The 21,807-nt window shown below is 40.4% G+C and overlaps 1 protein-coding gene across 1 annotated transcript; it reads left to right on the top strand.

The window, feature by feature from the left end:
- The first annotated feature begins 5 nt into the window (after positions 1-5).
- On the top strand, positions 6-19,635 carry LOC124289586 (myophilin-like). Its single transcript, XM_046726158.1, has 4 exons — positions 6-163; positions 15,093-15,247; positions 17,759-17,993; positions 18,622-19,635. The coding sequence occupies exons 1-4, from the start codon at positions 110-112 to the stop codon at positions 18,808-18,810; spliced, it is 633 nt and encodes a 210-aa protein (XP_046582114.1). The 5' UTR covers positions 6-109; the 3' UTR covers positions 18,811-19,635.
- The last annotated feature ends 2,172 nt before the right edge of the window (positions 19,636-21,807 follow it).

Here is a 21,807-nt window from a genome sequence, read left to right on the forward strand (position 1 = left end):
GTAATTTGATATGGGCAATCGGTGGGAGATCTAAAGGAGCGACAGCATAGGGGTCTGTGCTCTGTTAAAAGCTAGTCAGTATATTCCCTCAGCTGGATTTAAACTAACGATGTCGGGACTCCGAGCACCTAGAGCTGGCTGTGCCAGGGATGCACAAATGAGAGTAAGTGCAATTTAACTTTCTCAATGTATAAAGCAACTTTAAAGCGGACCTCTCTTTCCATATGTTTTATTTCACGTTTAAGAATCCGGAAATTTGCAAGACAAGCACGACTATCCCATTTCTCACCTACTCAGCTGTTTGTGTAAGACATGGCAGAATAAATCGATTTTTGGTCGGGAAGTTAATTAGATTCAAAATGCCAGTGTTTCTTTGCTATGTGCTTTTATTTGAAGATAGGTTATTGAAGGAATGAATCTGTCGTGTTAGAAAGTTGAATTGCATTAAGTAGGGGGATCGGAAAAGTGGCTTCGCTACTTCTAGATAAGGTTTCTAGGGAGTACTGAGAAGGTTAGAGTAACCGTACGTTGAAGTGATAAACCATCTTGGCTCAAACGGGTGATTATCACGTTTTATCTGCGATAATTAATCTATAGAGATAACATTTTGATTCCATAGGAAATGCGGTTTTGTGGAAATGGGATCTTTTTGTCGTTTTTGTTGATAGTTTGTTTTTATTATACACACCTAGAAGTATAACCACTACTTTTGAAAGTTGTACTGTTTGCAAAACCCATTAATTTGAAGAAACAACGTATCAGTAACTTCCATTGTACATACATGAACCAGTGTCAAGATCTTGTTATCTTAATCGCGGAGAGTGTACTGATTACAACTAACTAGAGGAAGATGGTTCGTGAGAAAAAAAACTGCTTATCATACAGTTTTGTTCTCCATTTCATAATGTGTTTACGTGAACATTTCCGCAATGTCGGAATGCCTTAGAAGTTGAATGACGTCACGAGTCACGTGCCGCCACCGGTTACGTGTATATTTGGGCATGAACTAACTACTATGACACTGATTTACTGGCTGCAGGTTACATGTGACGTCAATAAATGTTCGGTCTTGCTCATCGACAAACTAAATGTGTGTTTAAAATGGTAAGCATTTCAAACATCGATTCTTCTGTGGAATTGGTAAAGAAATAGGTAGATATTATATCACATTTCTGTTTTATCAATCCCTGCCTAGCCAGATGTACATGAACTACTTTCATCGCCTGTGCTATACGAGAGAGGTATGGACAGAGAAAGAATTGGGATGGGGGCAAGAGAATGGAATATTCTAGGTAGCAAAACAAAGAAAGTGTCATATAGAACGATATATTAATGGGGTATAAAACGAGAGTGTGTTACAGAGCGAGAGGAGGGGAGATAGGTAAATTCTTGAGCGACAAGACTCACAGAGAGATAGGGGGAGAGAGAGAGGGAGAGTCCCATAGAGAGAAACAGGAAGACAAAAAAGAAAGAGAGGTTGAGAGAATGTGATCGGAAAGACAGTTTGATACTAATATAGCACATAGAGGTGGACAAAGTGGACAAAGAGGGACAAACATACGGACAGGCTGACAGACAAATTACAGAAATAGCTGTATAATGTCTTTTCGCAGTATGTCATAAGAGAATGCATACACGCTTGGAAGCAGATTCGTGTTTAGCTTGCTGCACCTAGCTATATTTGAAATCAAGCGGTCAAACATAAATCACTTCAATAACTGCCATGGCACGGGTCAATGCACCTCCATTGACCATGGTCCGACTTGACACTGGACATCCAGTACGTCCATCCAGAAATGTCGAACATGACTCTCTGATGTTTGGGCAATGTGCAGAACTAATCACGTAGTACTCCACATTCAAATGTATTTAATGGACTCGGGACGCATAGGTTATAGCAATTATTTGGTTTGGAAGGAGATAATGGTTTCGCAAGGTTGTACAGGCGGAGGTTTAGATTTCCGTGTCAAGAAGCTGACTGAAACGATACAACAGGCGATCCACAGTGGAGGTGTTGTTCCCCATCTTCACTGTGACCGGTTTTGTCTTTTCTTCACTAATAATGCATGTAAAAATACTGATGATTATACGTTTAGAAACCATTTATTGGTACTCATAGTCGTTATAGTTAAATAGGCTTAAAGAAACGGATAATGATTCTCAACCTGAGAGCAATCCGTTCAAAGCACGTTTATTCCTCCTTTCCTAATCGTAGTATAATTGCGAGTTTTGATTTTGCTGAACTTCCTGATAATCGCCAGCAACCAGCGGGATGGGGTAAATCCTGCTGAGAAATGAAAGTAGTAAATGTACTATGCGTTCCCTAGAGTGTGAATGAGTTTAGTTTTACGCCGTACTCAGCAATATTCCAGCTATATGGTGGCGGTTTGTAAATTATCGAGTCTGGACCAGATAATCCAGTGACCAACAGCATGAACATCGATCTATGCAAATGGGATACAATTGTGGCAACCAAGTCAGCGAACCTGACCACCCGTCGCCCGTCCCGTTCGTCGCCTCTTACGACAAGCATGGGTTACTGAATATCATTTCTATCCCGGATCTTCACGGGTTTGTTCCCCAGTGAGATGGCCGAATATTGTTTAATGGTGAACCATTGTCTATGTCAATTTATACATAATCATGCATAGAGCCATCATCGATTTAGTCCCATAATAGTTCTATATGTCTGTGATGTTCTAGTCATTTTACTGATCTTTACAAACAGACTTTTATGTCGTATAACTATTTGCGGGATTAATAAAAAAGCTCTACAAACACGATATGGCTTAAATACTGTCCATGAGAGGTTCAATTTATCTCACTCATAACTCTTAGAGTAGACTATAGAAAGTATAACATGTCCAATTGAATTTCAACCGAAGACTAACTTCTTCCTTTCCAGGATAATTCCGAACGTTGTAAAAGGTGTATTAGGTAAAGGGATGTCATTCATATACATTGATCGTTTCGTATTTCGCTCTTGTAGCTTGCCAAACTCCGTAGCCCTAAGATACAGACTTTTCATTTATACTTCTTTATCCACTCCCAAACTGAAGGAACCAAATGAAATGCAAATCCAATGTAACCACAAATAGATTTAATCGTCCCTGTTCTTTGTCTGCTCATATGTGTGCATTTACCATCAACGTTACAGTAATGTTTCATTCATCCACTCCATGTAGACAGTATCCTCATTCACGACAGCGCGGAGACAATTAGAGCCAGTCTGTGCCTCGTCTTCATCTTTATCAGCAGCAAGCAGCCATGTTGTTTGAGGCGATTAATCTTCACGTTCGCTGACTCCCATCACACAGATGCCACCCCGACTGTCAGGGTATGCACGATATGGATGACAGGCATTTCTTGTATGCTTACCACCGAGGGTGTCATATAATGAAGCGTACATTAAGCTGTTACCAAAAATGTTGATGATGGTGTTTATTGTGAGGTCGATCATGGCATGGCGCCTCTCAACGCGTGATGAACGTTTCTTTCAACTCTAGCGGATACAGCGCCTATATGTTTTGCAATAATTATGTGCGTTGTGAAGATGTTATGAATTGTTTTCAATAACCTGTTGATGTTTTGATCACCTTTATCGTTTTCGTTTCTTTGCGAATGAAAAGAGAATTATGTGCAGATGTTGCATTAATTGTTTTTTTAAAGATTACTCTCATGTAGATTTGCATCGGGTTACATAGGTGCTTAGGCATCAGCTGCTGAAACTAATACACCGTGAATGTGAATTACAGGTACTACACACAGCCATAGAGCCTATTGTCCTCGTCTTCATCAGTTCTCCTACATATGCAAATTAGGATTCATTAAACCAATTTCCAAATAGTGCAAATACGTACGTATACGCTATGCATACGTATATAAATCCATAATATATTTGTGGTATAGTGATGTAAATATATGTCAGTTATTTTCCCGGAAGTTTTCATGACAGATTAGACTTGCAAAAGTCTCTAAGGTAAAAGTTAATAGTTTGTATAATAATTTCTAAACAATAATAAATATCAGCCTGGAGTCCTAAGATGTACTGTCCGCTTATCTAGACTTGCCTCTTCGAGGGATGGAATTATATATATTCATGAGCTCAGCATTCAGTACAGCCTGGAGCAAGGCTAGACACAGATTAACACGAGTCCGTGCCTATATGAAAGTTATCACGATTCCCTTCCGTGGTCTCATCAGGATACGAGGTGAGATGTAATAACTCGTTTACGACGAAGGTAACTGTATATTTGCGAGTCCTGTAAAAAACTTTCACCAAATACAGATGTTCGTTGCTGTAATATGATACTGGCGGGATGGTGTACGTGAAGGATTGCCTGGGTGCGCTGGATTATCATGATAACCCGCACGAGAGGAAGATATGTGATACTGTATATCTGTATGCCTCCAACAAACCCCAAACGCCCACCAACGGCGCTCTGTGGTTGTAAAAATTAATAAAAACGGTAGTCATGGCGACTGCTACTTTCAGAAACTCTTACATGTTTTCTTCAACCTACTTTAATGCCATCAAGATGCGCACGTGATGTGTATAATTAATAAAGTTGGTGTTTAATCAAAACCATGGACAGCTGAAAATAAATATCGTCCAAGATTGTGTAGATATCAGTGTTGCTTATTTTGTAATCCATCGTTAATTTTATGAAGAATGATAACACATTGAAGTTTCTGAATATTGTTTTGATAAGAAGCACCTTCAGATTGATCCATACAGATCTGCACAATTTGTAAAAAAACACCCGTTTTAAACTTAGCTCAAAACGTCTTACGAAGGACCATTGTAGTACACTCTGTCTGTATCCTCAAAAGGAGCTTTGCTGACGCAAGGCGAATTGAAATCGCATTTCAGCATCTCACGTAACCTTGGAAGAGTCCCAAGTAAGACTAAACTGGTTAAAGTTTCGCAGCCTCCTCGAGTATTTTGAGTGTAGCGACTGCCTTCCATTAACCGAGAGCACCAGGTAACTGTCTGGAACCCGATCCGGTTTGTTGAAGAACAAAACCTAGGAATGTTTTAAATTCTTACGATCTTGTTTGGCAAAGAGCCATATTGTCGAGTTTCCATTTCAAGGTGAACTAATTTTGAGCCAGTCGTAACTGGTGACAGGTTGATAGTTTTTTGTGAGGATTAACAGAAGAATTTGCACCGGTTAAATTAAAGTTTAAATTTAAGCACATTTTCACGGAATAATTAAGGCTCATGATCTTACTTTCTTTCAAATATTTGACGATGTCTCAATTTGTTCAGGCTTGCACATTACTTACATTGTTATAGCATGCATTATTAAGAACGAGAATTGTTATAATTGTTGGCCACCGTTGCCATTTGAACATTCTGGCCGGTAACCATTATACTTCCTGACAAAATCATATTTTCAAATCATTCCACTATCCAAATTCGTAATCAGACAGGATAAACTACTTTAGAGTCATTTGCAATATCGCTTTAGTATGTTTATTCGCGACATTATAGTTTCACGTTATAAATACATTTCTAACAGGCGGTTTGATAATAATCTGAGGTTCCATATTAAGAATTATACATAATGTATGCCCTTGGACGTATAATCTTTAAGACCTCTGGTAAGGACCTGAGCGTACGTGAAGCTTAAAATAACTTCCAGGAGCATATTATTTTCAACAAAATGCATGTTTACAATGCTTTCATACAATGTTTTTACTTCATGAAATCTGATATTTCGATGTACTTTGAAGGATGGCATGCAGCATCGCCGACAGCTGCTGGACCGACAGGCGGCGCGGCTTATCATAGGCAGGGACTCCCGCTGTCTTTGCGCACATTAACAAACACGCTTCTTAAAATAGACTGTACATCTATGTTGAAATCACTCTGCAGCCAAGGCGAGGTCGCCAGCGGTGATTTATATTCCAGACTAGTTGTTGGTGAGCAGTTTCAGAGATAAAGGAAGCATGATTTGTTGAAAAGGAAATTAATGGAAATGTAACGCTCAGATTCTATTACGTGAAGCGATATCAGGGAACATATGAACTAAAGGGTTGTTATTTATATTAGCAATCATACATACCTCATTTCTAAAATGTGTGTTCTTAAGCAATATTTATACTTGAAATATTAATATTGAACTTAAATTAATTATATTGAAAGGTGAAGAATAGTCAATATTAGCTTGCGTAATGACCGAACATGAGATGTATTTTACTTATATTGTGAAAATATAAACATGTATGTGCATGTACAGTTATGGATAATAACGCATAACGTTGTGTCGGCCATTGATCATCAGCATGAGCACAAGTCCATCTTTACTCCGCCTGAATTCTCCTAAATGGGTTCCTTCAGTTTATTTTTTTTACAAGTTGTATGTTTTCTACACAGAAATTGGGTAACATATTTTGAAATGTGAGTACATTGTATTAATTGTGTGAAACGTTTCTATATGTTTGATGAAATGTCTTGTAAATGTACTTCCACTGTACGTGTAAATGTACATGTCCGACAGTGTTCATACGAAGGGGTAATAGCTTCTTTAGCCTTGCTCCAAGGCTGTACTGAAGGCTAAGCCCATGGATGTACAGTAATTCTGTCCTTTAAAGAGGCAAATCCAGATAGGCGGACAGTACATCTAAGGACGCCAGTCTGTGAGAGGGATACATATATATATATTAGAAATTATCATTTAAACTATTAATTATGACCTTATAGAGTTATGCAAGTCTATAGCTTCTTCACAAACAGAAGATGCATTCCGTTAGATCTCTCAATAGATCACAGTGGATCCAATGAATAGAAAATCAATGTAAACGTTAGAATATAAACGCTGGAATGAGTCCATGAATTGATGCAGTTGAAATGTGTATTTGTTGACAGTTCATGGATGACAATGAAATATGCCTTCGAACCAAAACTGTGGATCCTGACAGGTAAGGGACGCAACTCTGTCAAGCAAGCTGAGCTGTCTAAGACCAAATGACCAAATGTGGCACCTATGCGTCATGGTTCGATGCTGGTTCGGCAAGAAAGCTTTACTCATCTTGCATGAGAGGATGAAGGCCACCGATGCTGTTTGTATATCTTGGTGTATTTACACATATGGTACGGGTTAAGGAGTCCCAAGCCAACATAACCTCACAACGATGGCAGTGTTTATATAAACGAGAGGTGTTTTGGGGACGTTAAGTATGGCAACTGCCAAAGTAAGATGGCGTGGATCAACACTATTTCCAAATAACATTCCCGGCATGTGTCTAATTATAATATTATAACGAAAGTACGCAGAGGCAACTGTCCAGACCCAGCTGTTGCGATGCGTTGAGCAACTGTTCAAAATCTTAAAAGGACCAATTGCTTTAACTGCTGAAGTCGTGCGACTGGTGCTCCTGAGTGATGTCAGAGTATGGCAATTGCAGTGATGAGTTTTATGAACCTGACACATAATTATTGCGAGAACAATGAAATCGTTTTGTTTCCATCCAAAAATGACAACTTTAAGAGGAATTAAAACACTGTGATATAATTTCAGAACAATACAAACACAAAGTATGTGTGTTATCGAGATCATCATGACATTGTAATATAAAATGAGAAGTATTTCTTGCAATGACATCCCATAACGCAACACCTATATTTGGGTAGGCATACACACGACGAGCTCTCCTAGACATACATGTAACATGGGGTGCACTGATAAGAAGAAATACGTGTCAGCTTTTCCTTTGGCAACCTGAATCCGCTCATGGAATAATGACGCAGTTTGATAACTACAATTTACTGACAAAACATCATTCTTAAAAAAGAAATTGTCCTTCCTAACCGTTCCTTTCCCGTGTTCAAAGAACGCCACACGCTCGGTGGATCTAAGAAGACATGAAGCTGTTTACTCAGCTAGTTGTTAATACCTGTAGATTCTCAGTTTCCAGATCATGTTCCAAAACAAGCGGCGAGCCTTGCTTACCTTTGCCGCGAGTTCTGCCCTTCCAGAACGTGTGGGGGCAGTTAAAGGATGAGGAAACGGGGCGTTTGTGTGAGATAGATTCAAGGCTGTTCCTGGACCACTCTAAATGTCAACTGGAAAATATCTAGCTTGTGCTTGTTGTTGATACACAGTGCATAGGGAGACCTGAAGCAGCTTCTTGAGGTTCATCTTTCCCTACGGTGGCCAGGGAAATCTGGATCAGATTTGTTTTCAACCATACTAATTGACATACATTATACGGTTGCAGATTACCAAATAGTTATATTGGGATGAAAAGGCCTTTGGCAAGAAACATATTAGAAAAACTATGTCTTATATTATTGACGAATAGTGTGTCTAAATGTCAGTCATGATTTGTTATGGAAAGGCTGAGTGGTCGTCTACTGGTTTAGGTATTACAGTAACATTTGTCAGCTTTCAACTTCTCAATGGGCACTTGTGAAGCCTAGTGGTTAAAGCGTTTGCTCGTCAAGCCGAAGACCCTGGTTCGATTCCGCACATGGGTAAACGTGAAAAGCCTATTTATGGTGTCCCCCTCCGAGACATTCCTGGAATGTTGCTAAAATCAGAGTAAAATCATACTCACTAAAAGTAAACCCAACTCAGTAAATTGCAGTAAATGGATTGAACTCTATGATTGAAATTGCAGAGTTCCAATGTAACATGCATTTGTCACATTCCAGAGCGTTCAAGTATCATGGAATTACATGACAGGTGATGCATGACATATCAGAGCATCGCAAGCACCTGTTTACAAGTTGTCTTAAAAGATTGTAAGCAAGACACTGACGCTGCAAAATGCGGCTCATCAGCATCGAAACAAATACAATGAGAGATGGTGTTACGTCGCGTAGTCCTTTCTGCTCAGGCTCATCAGTAAATGACAAAATATTCATATTCCGATTCCAAATGTCGTTTAGTAATGTAAGCTTCGGGTGTATTACGTTGTTAAATCAACAAATATTGTATTGAAGGTAAATGTAAAATCTCGGGAGGAGAAAGTTTCCTTGAGAATCTGAGTGACGCTTCCTTGGTATCTGGAAGTTTCCGTTGACTTCACTGATATGCCCCTATCATGTAACAAACTCCATTCCAAATAACGGTGTGTTGCCATGACAACTGGATAGATACTGACCTCACTCTGACAGTTAAGGGCAACCTTGAACTAACCAACCTTTGAAGTAGGCATCAAGAATAAAAGATAGCAGTGTTAATCAGACACGTCACCACCACAGAAGCCAGCTTATCTCTAAAGAAAGATGTGAGTCAGTGTTGATATTGACGTGTGTATACTAAGTTTGTATTTAAGTCTTAGAATACATTTCAGCACCATTCTAAGAACGTTAGTCTTTAGGACATAAGTGATTCATTCATTAATAGTATTACCCTGGATACTTTGTAGTTTCATTTGCAAGTCAAATGATACCCTTGACTATTTAATGAAAGTCGTCGTCCGTGACTCATATGTTTTGATGAAACTTGGTTGAGTCAGTTGTTTACATATTTGGATAACATGTTAGCAACATGTGAGAACAGGTACCAGGCTGGAGGCTAAACTATATTACCGACATTTTATTTGAAGTGATGTAAGTGCCCACTTGCATTGTACATCAAAATCATTTCAAGAGCGTATCAGGGAACAAATGCACTAGCTACGGGTATAACGATGTACAATTAGTAAACCATTGAGTTCGTCATAACCGTAGTATTCAGAAAAATTATATAGGAAAGTAAAGTAGTGGAATTTGTTTCTAGCTGACGGTCGATATTTTGTTGCAGAGGACATGAGTATTCATGGCTTTAGTTAATGGATTTAGTAGGAGAGGATGCATCTCCATATTTGAAGAAATACATGTAAATGTCCCGATATCTCCAAATTATACTGCTGTGTCGCTGGCCTCGATATTACGGGGTGTGTCTTTATACTACATGTCAGAGAGAGTTTAAAAGTCCATTGTCGTCACAAGAATGCCATTCACAAATAGGCTACAAAAAGCTAAAATACATTTGATATGAATCAAGCAACATTTTCTAAGTCAACTAAACCTTGCTCATTACGATAAGTGGCGATCAATACAATTAAGTGTATAGCAAGTCCACGTAAAATATTCATTTACAAAGAAATATCGTATACTGTTATTTGTTAAAGAGTGCAAAAGATTAAAACTAATATCGCAACAAAATCCACTCCTACATAGGAATCGAAATTTTCTCCAGGTTGTATGTAACTCTTAATCTCTTAACTATCGTGGGGATTTTTTTTGTTTTGTAACGTTGCATCAGCAATATTCCAACTTTATGACCGTAGTCTGTAAATAATCGAGTCTGGACCTCATAAACAAGTGACATCATGAGCATCAGCCTGCGCAATGTGTCAGCTTAATCGGCATTCGCCCTTTACAACGAGCATGAGTTGCTGAAGACCAATCCAAGAAGCAGGATGATAAATGGGTTGAGTTAAACTACGTTTTTAACGTACTGGACTTTGTGAGTGAGTGAGTTTAGTTGTACGCCGCACTCAGCAATATTCCAACTATATGACGGCGGTCTGTAAATAATCGAGTCTGGACCAGACAATCCTGTGTTCAGCAGCATAAGCATCGATCTGCGCAATTGGGAACCGGTGACATGTGTCAACCAAGTCAGCGAGCCTGACCACCCGATCCCGTTACTCGCCTCGTACGACTAGCATCGGTTACTGAAGATCAATATTCTAACCCGGACTTTCACGGGTAGATCTGGATTTTGTAGTCCCTTTCTCTTGCTGTATATGCATCCTCCACATGCTATATATAAGTCAGTGATGCCGTTTCCGTTATAACGGTATTTTCCTCCGTGTTAAAAATGCCTGTGGACAGCTGTTCATCCAATTTAATGAAAGACAGTCGAGGTGGCTAATAGATACCAGAGGATACCATTAGTGCGATGTCATGCTTGCACGCATCGGGGATTCTTGACCATCAGCAAGGGGTCAGTTCTATGTCCATTCTTGCAAATGAGGCTTGAAAATTCCTAGTAGACAGCAGGTATTTTCATGAAGCCAGAATGTTGGGAGGTAATGGGTTGAGACTGAAAAGTGATAAACAGATTGCCGGCTAGCAGCATGTCACTTAGATTAGGGCGATGTATCACGCTAGGCGCGTGTTTGGTGGAGAGGGAATTCGTGTCTGTTAAATCTGTCAGGATTGGCCAAAGCTGGACCAAAGCCGGATATATCAACACTCCGGTTTAAAATTAACGGAAACGTCAAGGTAACATTAGTCTGTCTCATAGTCCCTGGATGACCATATTTTCCCTAATGCCTAGCCCTCCCTGCAATGCTAACTCCCTAAAGGAAGCAAGTCTAGATTTCCTCAGGTTCTGTATCTCATATCTCACTGGGGTTCCTTTTCAATATAAATAATTCAATATAATTTCTTACTTCCAAAATTATATGTATTCAGAGACTAAGCGTTAGTATAAGGTCACGTTAATCGTGTATACAAAGATATATGAGCTGATTCTCCGTCAGGCTTGGAAATGTGTCAAAAGCAATGATTATTAATTAGTATAAATCATACTTAGTGCACTACAGAAACACAAAAATCAGGTTGTTCCTAGAAAAGACTGGCGCACTGCCCGCTGATGTAGACTTGCCTGCTATAGGAATGGCGCTATTATTCATCCAGAACATATCATTCAGCACATCCTTGGTGCAAGGCTTGCTCGTTTTCACCTATAAAACCATTATTGTACCATCAGCATATTGTAGTACAATCATATACAGAAATTCCATCTAGTTGTTAACGGTTGAAGACCTTTAAGCTTCAACTGTGCGAACCCTGTTGCGATACATGTAGCGAAGGTAATCTAATCATGCTGTATCTTGACGTATAAACCACAACATGTGCAGTTGTCATTAATTACCCCAAAATGTTTACGGTTATCTTGGCTGAGTTGGTTTAGCGTTTTTCAACGTTTTCCTGTCCCTGGGCACCAGCGATGGGCTTCAGTTAGTCTGTCTCACAGTCCCTGAACCACTTTATTTTTCCCCCTGCCAAGCCCTCTCTGCAGTGCTCAAGCCCCAAATAAAGCAAGTCTAGATTTCCCCAGGTTCTGAATCTCTGGTCTACCTAGGTCTCCTTTTCAATTAAAATGGGCTTGTTTGTTACTATCAAAATTATATATATTCAGAGACTAAGCCTTAGTTTAGGCTTCAGTCATTGTACCCAGTTCTAGAATTACAAGCTGGAACGTGTTCAGTGTCAGTCCTTTTCTGTCGATCCCTACCTACTGACTGTAGACAGGCCTTAATGCCTGGTATCTGTCCCTACTGTCTATTGTTAGTGCCTACTGACTGTAGACAGGCCTTAATGCCTGGTATCTGTCCCTACTGTCTTTTGTCAGTGCCTACTGACTGTAGACAGGCCTTAATGCCTGGTATCTATCCCTACTGTCTATTGTCAGTGCCTACTGACTGTAGACAGGCCTTACTGCCTGGTATCTGTCCCTACTATCTATCGTCAGTACCTACTGACTGTAGACAGGCCTAACTGCCTGGTATCTGTCCCTACTGTCTATTGTCAGTGCCTACTGACTGTAGACAGGCCTTACTGCCTGGTATCTGTCCCTACTATCTATTGTCAGTGCTTACTGACTGTAGACAGGCCTTACCGTTACTGTGTACACAAATAGGACCCATGAAGACGCGAGTTAGAATTGGTCTTCAGCAACCCATGCTTGTTATAAAAGGCGACTAACGGGATCGGGTATCCAGACTGGCTGAGTTGGTTTGCACATATCGTCCATATTGATGATAATGCTGTTTGTCACTGGACTGTCTGGTCCAGGCTGGATTATTCACAGACAACCGCCATATAGCTGTAATATTGCTGAGTGCGGCGTTAAACAAAAAAACAACCAACAAGAATCAGCATGGAGGTAAAGACTTTAACTGGAACATAGTCTCGAAACATCAACATCTTCCTTTTGTATGTTCCTTACTTGTGTTTGCATCTGGAAATGATATTTCCTGGAAACTACTTTCAGCAAAGTCTTTACATTGGTAATTGTACCCAGAAATGTGCATTGAGCTTCTGAAAGGACTGATAGAGTTGCTGACGTTGCATGAAATCGCTTGAAATTCTGCCACTGCAACATATGGTTGTTAAATGGTCGGGTTGAGACTAGAGAAAGACCTTTCGGATCTAATAAGCCAAAAGCAAAAATAAACACCTTTATTCTCTGGCAATTCCGCCACGGCTTTTTCGCTAATTATCCAACAACATAGTCATCTTCTCGCCAGCTTTAGTGATTTCTGCTTCATCCCAACCACTTTAGAACATATTTTATCTATCATTCTCTTGACGTCACTTGACTAGACTAACTAGCGACACTCATGCTTTATATGGGAAGGAATGTTTGTTCGCACTAAAGATTCCTTGCCTTTCGAATGCGTTCTTTCTTTCAAGTGTTAGAAGGCAACGGATAATTGTAGCGATGTTTCCAACTCGCAAATTTCCCTGCAGTAGCTCGTTCACGATAAGTCTAGGGTTTTACAGTATCACGTGATGGGTAATGACTCCACTCTGCTGAGCGCTACCTAACGTCAAAGAAAAAACGGCTTCGCCACAGGAGGCGCTGATAGCAAAGAAAGTTGTATCAGAGGTATTGCAATTTCAGATTAGGAAAACTGAAATCATAACTGCATATCGATAATGATTATCGAAATATGATTTTTCGACACAGTGATTCATAGTATAGTGATTTATACAGATACGTTCATGAACCGATCTCGTGTAATGAACTCTTCTTTTTGGACAGATTTCCTGTGATTAGGGAAGTGACTTTGTCGTTTATGTTTATATATTTCCACAGACTATTGGTGAAATTTCGTCTGTGATTTGGTTCCTTGCCGGTCTTATCATTTAGGAATGTGTCTCGTTGCGGTGTATGTTATTTGGAAGATTTTGCTAAGGAAACAGAATAGCATCAAATGAACCTTATGAACTTTATGACCCGTGAAGTTCCGGTTTAGAATTGATCTTCAGTAACCCATGCTTGTAGTAAGAGGTGACTAACGAGATCGGGTGGTCGGGCTCGCTGACTGGGTTGATACATGTCATCGTATCCCAGTTGCGTAGATCGATGTTCATGCTGTTGATCTCTGGATCTCTGGTCCACACTCGATTATTTACAGACCGCCGCCATATAGCTGGAATAGTGCTGAGTGCGGCGTAAAATAAACTCACTCACTCACTTTCTGTGACACGCATCACGCGGGTGTCTGATCTTTGACCGAGTTGTGGAGATTTAACGTAGGTAATTCTAGAACATGGAGTCACGTAGTGTGATTGTTGTGTAGGCCACTTTAAACACTTTATCTGGGACCACTGCGGATTGAGGTATGAAGGACTGACCCTTGTTGTAATATTAACAGTGGAAACCACGAGCATGTGTACCATGCTGACAAAGAAAGATTCACAAACAGGCTGAACTGTGATTTGACTGTTAACCTTCTGCAAACAAGACTGAGCGATGCAACAGAGCTCAAGTGAAATCCTCTTATGATATTAACTATTTCTATTATAATACAAAGTTGACTAAATCGTATTTAATCATGAAACTACACGTGGACATCTGGAAAAGATTCCGTTGATGGCACATTTGCCCAACCATGTTCCTCATGATAGGTTTCTCACATTGTACCCATGTGGGGAATTGAACCCGGACCTTCGCTGTGACGAGCAAACACTTTAACCACAAGTCTATCCCACCGACCCCTAGGTACTAGAGATCACTGTTTACAAAATATCCAGAAACTTTCAAATCAGTTTGGTGTCACCACCACCAGGCTGACAAAAAGGCACGGTCTTCTGAATATTTGCTTTCAAACAGATCAGCAAAAAAAATAATCGGAGTCGTAGGGATATTCATTTTTCAGCATTGTACCTTAATTCGACCGATTTCTTGCAGGCACGATTGTTTCTTTGTCTAATAATAAGGCAGAACAGATGTCATCTACGGCAGTTCAGAAGCCACGTGGCATACATGTACAGGGCGATTCTACGGTGTAGATGTCGAATGATTTTACCTTGAAATCAAGTTCCTTAACATTTATTCTTCCTGTTTTAGATTGATGCCGCATTCGACCCGGTTGAAGGCAGGAAATGTTTGGAGTGGATCAGAGAACTTACTGGCGAGAATTTCGTCACAGACGCGGGCCCCGAGAAATATAGAGTAGTGGAGAACTTCTATAAAGTGCTTCGCGATGGATTCTTACTCTGCAAGTATGTAATTAAATACTGCAGGACTACTATCTGTATGACTGCATTGACTGTATGACAGCTTGGTTTGTTGTTTAACGCCGCACTCAGCAACATTCCAACTATATGGTGGTGGTCTGTAAATAATTGAGTCTGGACTAGACAAATCAGTGATCCACATCATGAGCATCGATCTACGCAACTGGGATACGATGACATGTGTCAACCAAGTCAGCGAGCCTGACCACCCGATCCCGTTAGTCGCCTCTTACTACAAGCATCGGTTGCTGAAGATCAATTCTAACCTGGATCTTCACGGGTCGAATGCGTACACAAAGTCAATGGTATCAGAGACTAAAAGTCAAATTTCTGTCATGTATATCACCGTGTCGAGATTAACCATCATGTCTTGTTAAAACTATAAATCAGCCAGACAAATTTGACAAAAACAAAAACATGTAATACAATTCACAGTTATGTTCTAAAATTACCTTTTGTGAAACTCAGAATGCGCTGGAATATTGCGGCTGCTATCGAAGCCCCCAAGATGCTCATGGTCTGATCTTGACGCGATTGATAACAGACCGCTGCCATTTTTCTGGAATTAGTGCTGAGTGCTGCGTTAAACAACTACAAATTAAACAAACAAAGTTGCAGACAACTGTAGACATAATGTAATGTAAATCGTGAGTTTGAAACATAAATATTAAGGGATATTCATACGGCCGATTCCGATGTGCATCATGTAAATAAACTCTTCAAAAGAAAGAAACGCATAGGCGTTTTCAGCAGTTCATTTCGATATATTGTGACAGCAATCGTTATTAAGACAATTTCTATGAATCCCGTTCGCCATGTGCTGATAGTTGTGTGTTTCACGCAAACGCATCCCAAAATGTGTTTGTAAACGTTTGTCATAAAAAGAAAAACAATACATGAAAAGTGCATGCAGAAAAAGTTTTCCACATAATGCACTTGCAGTGTAACGGAAACATGAGTAGGGACATCGATTATAAAAGGCCAAACCATTCATTAATTCATTACGAAATTTACGACGTAAACGAAGATAACGTATGCCAAGATTGAATGCTACTGACCAAAATACCGCCATTGGACGTATGGAAGCACGTCGGATCGGATCTGCCGTCACAAAACACTTCAACATCAACCAGAGCACGATATCGCGATTATGACATCGATATACCCGTTTCATATCGAGCCAAGTTGTCCCAGAGGTGGAAAACAAAGAGTGACCACTCCTGCTCTGATAAGTGTTAATGGGCACGGCTCCTACGGCCGAAAGCTATGAAATAGACAATGACATTTTAGAAAGTTGTCAAACGTAACGTATGTTGTATTATGGGATTACACTTTCTTAGTAAAGTACAGATTCTAGTAGTTTAAGAAAATAAGGAAATGTACATAAAGTCCGCAGTCTATACTACCAGTTGTCCGACTTCCATTTTTGTGGAAGCCGCGGTGGCTGAGCGGTCGAGGCGTCTGACTTTGTGTGCTGGCGATTAGGTGCCTGACTCTAAGGGTGTGGGTTCGAATCCCGGATGGGACTCAACCCCCCCAAAAGTACTAGAATCCGTACTTTACTAAGAAAGTGTAATCCCAAATATAACATACGTTACGTTTAACCACTTTCTAATATGGCATTGTGTATTTCACAATCTAGTACATACAAGTGGACAAAAGACGAGGGATTTTATTATATAGATTATAAATATATACAAGTATTCATCAAACAGGCAAATACACATGACAAGGCACTTGAAATTTGTTATTGACAGCCATTGGCAATTCATACATTTATTTGCTATGCTATAACTGAAATAGCGTTGATATCATATACATGTATTTTCAATTTCATAATTATAGTGTCAAAAAATCTAGACCCAAATATATTCATGTATATATTCGTATTTCAAAATTTCCATTAAACATGGGTTCGGTATTTCTCTGGTTGCGGCATAAAACGCACGGTTCCTAATTACGATGTAGCAAAATATATGCTATCTTCGTTTCCTTAGAATATTTGCATGACTTTGCTAGTTACGATGGAGGGAGATATGTGCTGTGTGTAGGTTTGGGCAGCATGCTATGAGCGCTTGCAGACAAATAGACAGAAGTCAAGTTTAAGAAATTCGTACCTCCACCTTAGTTAAGATCCCAATCTCAAATCCATGTTGTCGTACATTCGCGGAGAAAGACAATTGTATTGCCGTATGGTGATGATAAAGGTGACTGAACTGTACAAGATCGATTGTAATTGTTAATACTCTGCGCTAATGGCCGATGTACCTTTGCTGATTTTGGTCTTTCCTCAAGGTCAAACCTATGTCTTCGAGCAGAGACTTGTTATTCCTTCTCGGGACAAGGGTATACATGTATGGACACTCTAACGTGGATATGAAAACACGCATAATACCTTAGCCCAAGGAAAACAATTTAAATGATGCCACATGAATATCCAAATTATTTGTAGTAAGTATGTATTTAATTTTTAGCCAATTCTTTCATTTCTTCCAGGGTACTGAATGTTGTCGTGCCTGATCATTTGAAGTGCAACTTCAACGCACCAACGTTTAGACCTTCAGCGAACCCTCAGTTCCAAGCGGCAAGAGATAGGGAAAGAATTGAACTATTTAACAGAAAACTGGAGGATTTCGGGGTCTCACCAGACAACTGCTTCTTAGTGGACTGCCTTTATGAGAGAACCAACCTTTGGCAGGTGGCTGCCAGCATCAGGGCATTAGGAACAGAGGTACACATTTCTTTTTGTCAAATCTAATACAGGGAGTATAAGTCACGAACTAGTCTTGATTTTCCAAAAACTTCCCGATTACGCTGTACTCCCAGGCTTAATGTAACATCACTGCTCTGTACTGAATTTTAAAAACAAATGACTGTAACACCATTATACGACTGTATATTAAGTACATTGCCACATAAAGACAAGAGGGGCGGTGGGGTAGCCTAGTGGTTAAACCGTTCGCTTCTCACACCGAAGACCCGAGTTCTATTCCCCACATGGGTACAGTGTGTGAAGCCCATTTCCGGTGTCCCCTGTCGTGATATTGCTTGGATATTGCTAAATGCGGCTTAAAACCCAACTCACTCACTCACTCATCAGATTGTTCATTTGCCACATAAAGACAAAAGGGGTGGTGGGGTAGCCTAGTGGTTAAACCGTTCGCTTCTCACACCGAAGACCCGAGTTCGATTCCCTACATGGGTACAGTGTGTGAAGCCCATTTCCGGTGTCCCCTGTCGTGATATTGCTTGGATATTGCTAAATGCGGCTTAAAACCCAACTCACTCACTCACTCATCAGATTGTTCATTTTACAGAAACATTATTTTTTTCATGAATTGTTTGCTTGTTATTTTCAGTTCGAGTCCCGCCCATCTTTCACCGGCATGCGATGGTGGCCCCGCAAAGCAGAAGCGAACCCAAGGAATTTCTCAGAAGAGGTTCTCAATGCTGGAAATACTATCATCAACCTTCAATACGGCTCCAATAAGGGTGCCTCTGCCAAGGGCATGACCTTTGGCAAGAAGCGGATGATCATGAAGGAATGACGTCACAGACCTCACATGTGGCGTAGAATTTCAGTTATTTCGATTTAGGTGTCTTTCTTTTCAAAGTGATCTGTTCGTTTAAGTGTTGCTCCGAAGTCTGTGGACAGCTTGCAAGCAAGATGATAAGGTCATGATGAATATATTGAAATATTTGGCCATGAAAAGGCATTTCTAGGGGGGTTAAAACCTTTTGGCAAAACTTTCATCAATTCACTGCTTGTCGGTAGTGTCCTAAAAAAATATGAAGGCTGCATTGTTTCGTTGGATCGTAAGCTCATAGGATTATGACATCATCAAGGAATTAAATCTCCGTTTGTAACAGGGACTAAGCAACTCAGCATGGGGAAATGATTTCGGTTTTACGGAGCATAGGCGTTTGTGTCTATGCTCAGGGAGTAGGCCGTATTGCCTTATCTGGAACTTTGATTCGGTGTTCTAATTAGCACGGCAACAGAAGAAGAAAATTATATCTCAAACCGTCACTGCCGACACAAAAGACCTTCATTTTATAAGATTTAGATAACAAACATTACCTGGTGTAGATTTTCCTTTGTAATAATTTCGTTTCCTTATTCCGTCCATCTCACTGCCCACTGCACAGAACCCCTGATTGGTGGCCGAAAACGAGGCTACAGCCAGAATCCTTGACAACACTGCCAGTCCGTTAGTTATAGAAGTGACGCCATCAACACTTTTCGAAACGTCATGAACAACTCTACCTTCAATCCCAGTTACTGCCTTTGTGTTGCTCACAAGCGGCCTCTTGTACACTTGTCAATATTATTTTGTAATAAATGAAAGTTTATTTATACTTCATGAAAGAGCTATATATGTTATATTCGTTTGTGCGTTCTCACAATTTTCGCAACAAAGAACTACATCATACATTCAATACACTACACTTATAACAATCTCTGGATATATGGAACTGTTTTTAAGGGATCTGCCATTTGTTGCATGTTAATTTAAAATACTTTTAACGAACTTATATCAGCGGTCCCCTCGAGTTCGTTATAACTGAGGAGCAGTGGGGTAGCCCGGTGATTATGTGTTGGCTCGTCACGCCGAAGACCCGGGTTCGATTCCCTACATGGGTACAATGTGTGAGGCCCATCTATGGTGTTCTCCGCCGTGATAATGCTTGAATATTGCTAAAAGACAGCTTAAAAATCGTACTCACTCTCTCGCTTCAGTGCTGGAATGTACATACCGGCAAGGTATTTTCATTTTTCTGTACTGAAACTGTCCGCAGCTCAAAAAAATGTACTCAGCAGACATTCAATAATTCAGAACCCATTACCGAGCTCGACACAAAGGAGTATCATATATTATTATAAACTAAATTATTTGTTATTGTTTTACGCCGCACTCAGCAATATTCCAGCTATATGACGGCGGTCTGTAAATAATCGTGTCTGGACTAGACAATCCAGTGATCTACAGTAAGAGCATCGATCTACGCGATGGGGATACGATGACATGTGTCAACCACCACGCCTGGCCCACCCGATCCAGTTCGTCGCCTCTTACGACAAGCATGGGTTACTGAAGATCCAATATTACCTGCATCTCCATGGTTACAGTATCATTGTAACTATTAACAAACAAACGTTGGTCCCGTTGCAGATCGCTTAAGTGATCATAACACCCACGCTTTAAAACAGACTTGCGACAGTCGTAACTCTATGACCACTGTTTTGAACTAGGGTCCTGGTCCCCGTTCCTCAAAGCGATCGTAGCGCTACGACAGTCGTAACTCCCATACTTTAAAATAGAGTTACGACTGTCGTAGCGCTACGATCGCTTTGAGGAACGGACTGGTTCTAGATTGATCTCGAAGCTCTCTTAGCGCTAAGATAGTCGTAAGTGCCATTCATTAACATTAACTTACGACTATCTTAGCGCTAAGAGAGCTTCGAAAATCTAGGCCCAGGTGTCAATCCCGTATCAGAGGAACTAATTTACATGACAAACGTATTATAGCATTCACATCTTTTAGTCGAAATTGTACAGTCGAGAACTGATCTTGTTCGGGGAGTGAAAAGCTTTTGTCGCTTCTATTTGAAACACCACTACAACATTCGTTATATGTCAGGCGGCGGTTGTAAACAGGACAGAGGCTGCGGTCAGGGTCTAGGATAACTTCATCTGCATGTTTCTGTAAATATTGTGTTACAGCATTCTCATTTTGGAAATTTGGAATTACAATATAGGCAAACTTTATGGATAACAACTTGTTTTGACAACGGTACAAGAATCTGTAATGTCGCACTCACGACATGAAGACAGTTGTATCCCATAAAGTTTGATCATATTCTCATGTACATTGCTCGTATATTCACACAACGTCATACATGTTACATATTGCTAGTCTGCGATGAATCGGTTTGCAAACGGCTGAGACTGATAGAACAGGAGAATTAAAGACATCATGGGAACTGATAGAACAAGGGTAAACAGGACGGGTGGGCACTGGAACTGATAGTACAAGGGTAAACAGGACGGGGTGGGCACATGAATTGATTGAACAAGGGTAAACAGGACGGGTAGGCACTGGAACTGATAGAACAAGGGTAACTAGGGCGGAGTGGGCACATGAATTGATTGAACAAGAGTAAACAGGACGGGGTGGGCACTGGAATTGATAGAACAAGGGTAAAGAGGACGGAGTGGGCACATGAACTGATTGAACAAGGGTAAACAGGACGGGGTGGGCACAGGAACTGATAGAACAAAGGTGAACAGGACGGGGTGGGCACTGGAACTGATAGAACAAGGGTAAACAGGACGGAGTGGGCACATGAATTGATTGAACAAGGGTAAACAGGACGGGGTGGGCACAGGAACTGATAGAACAAAGGTAAACAGGACGGTGTGGGCACTGGAACTGATAGAACAAGGGTAAACAGGACGGAGTGGGCACATGAATTGATTGAACAAGGGTAAACAGGACGGGGCGGGCACATGAACTGATAGAACAAGGGTAAACATAACGGG

Source organism: Haliotis rubra, unplaced genomic scaffold (genome assembly GCF_003918875.1).
Source record: "Haliotis rubra isolate DU_JTF1 unplaced genomic scaffold, ASM391887v1 Scf443, whole genome shotgun sequence".
Taxonomy (NCBI): Eukaryota; Metazoa; Mollusca; class Gastropoda; order Lepetellida; family Haliotidae; genus Haliotis; species Haliotis rubra.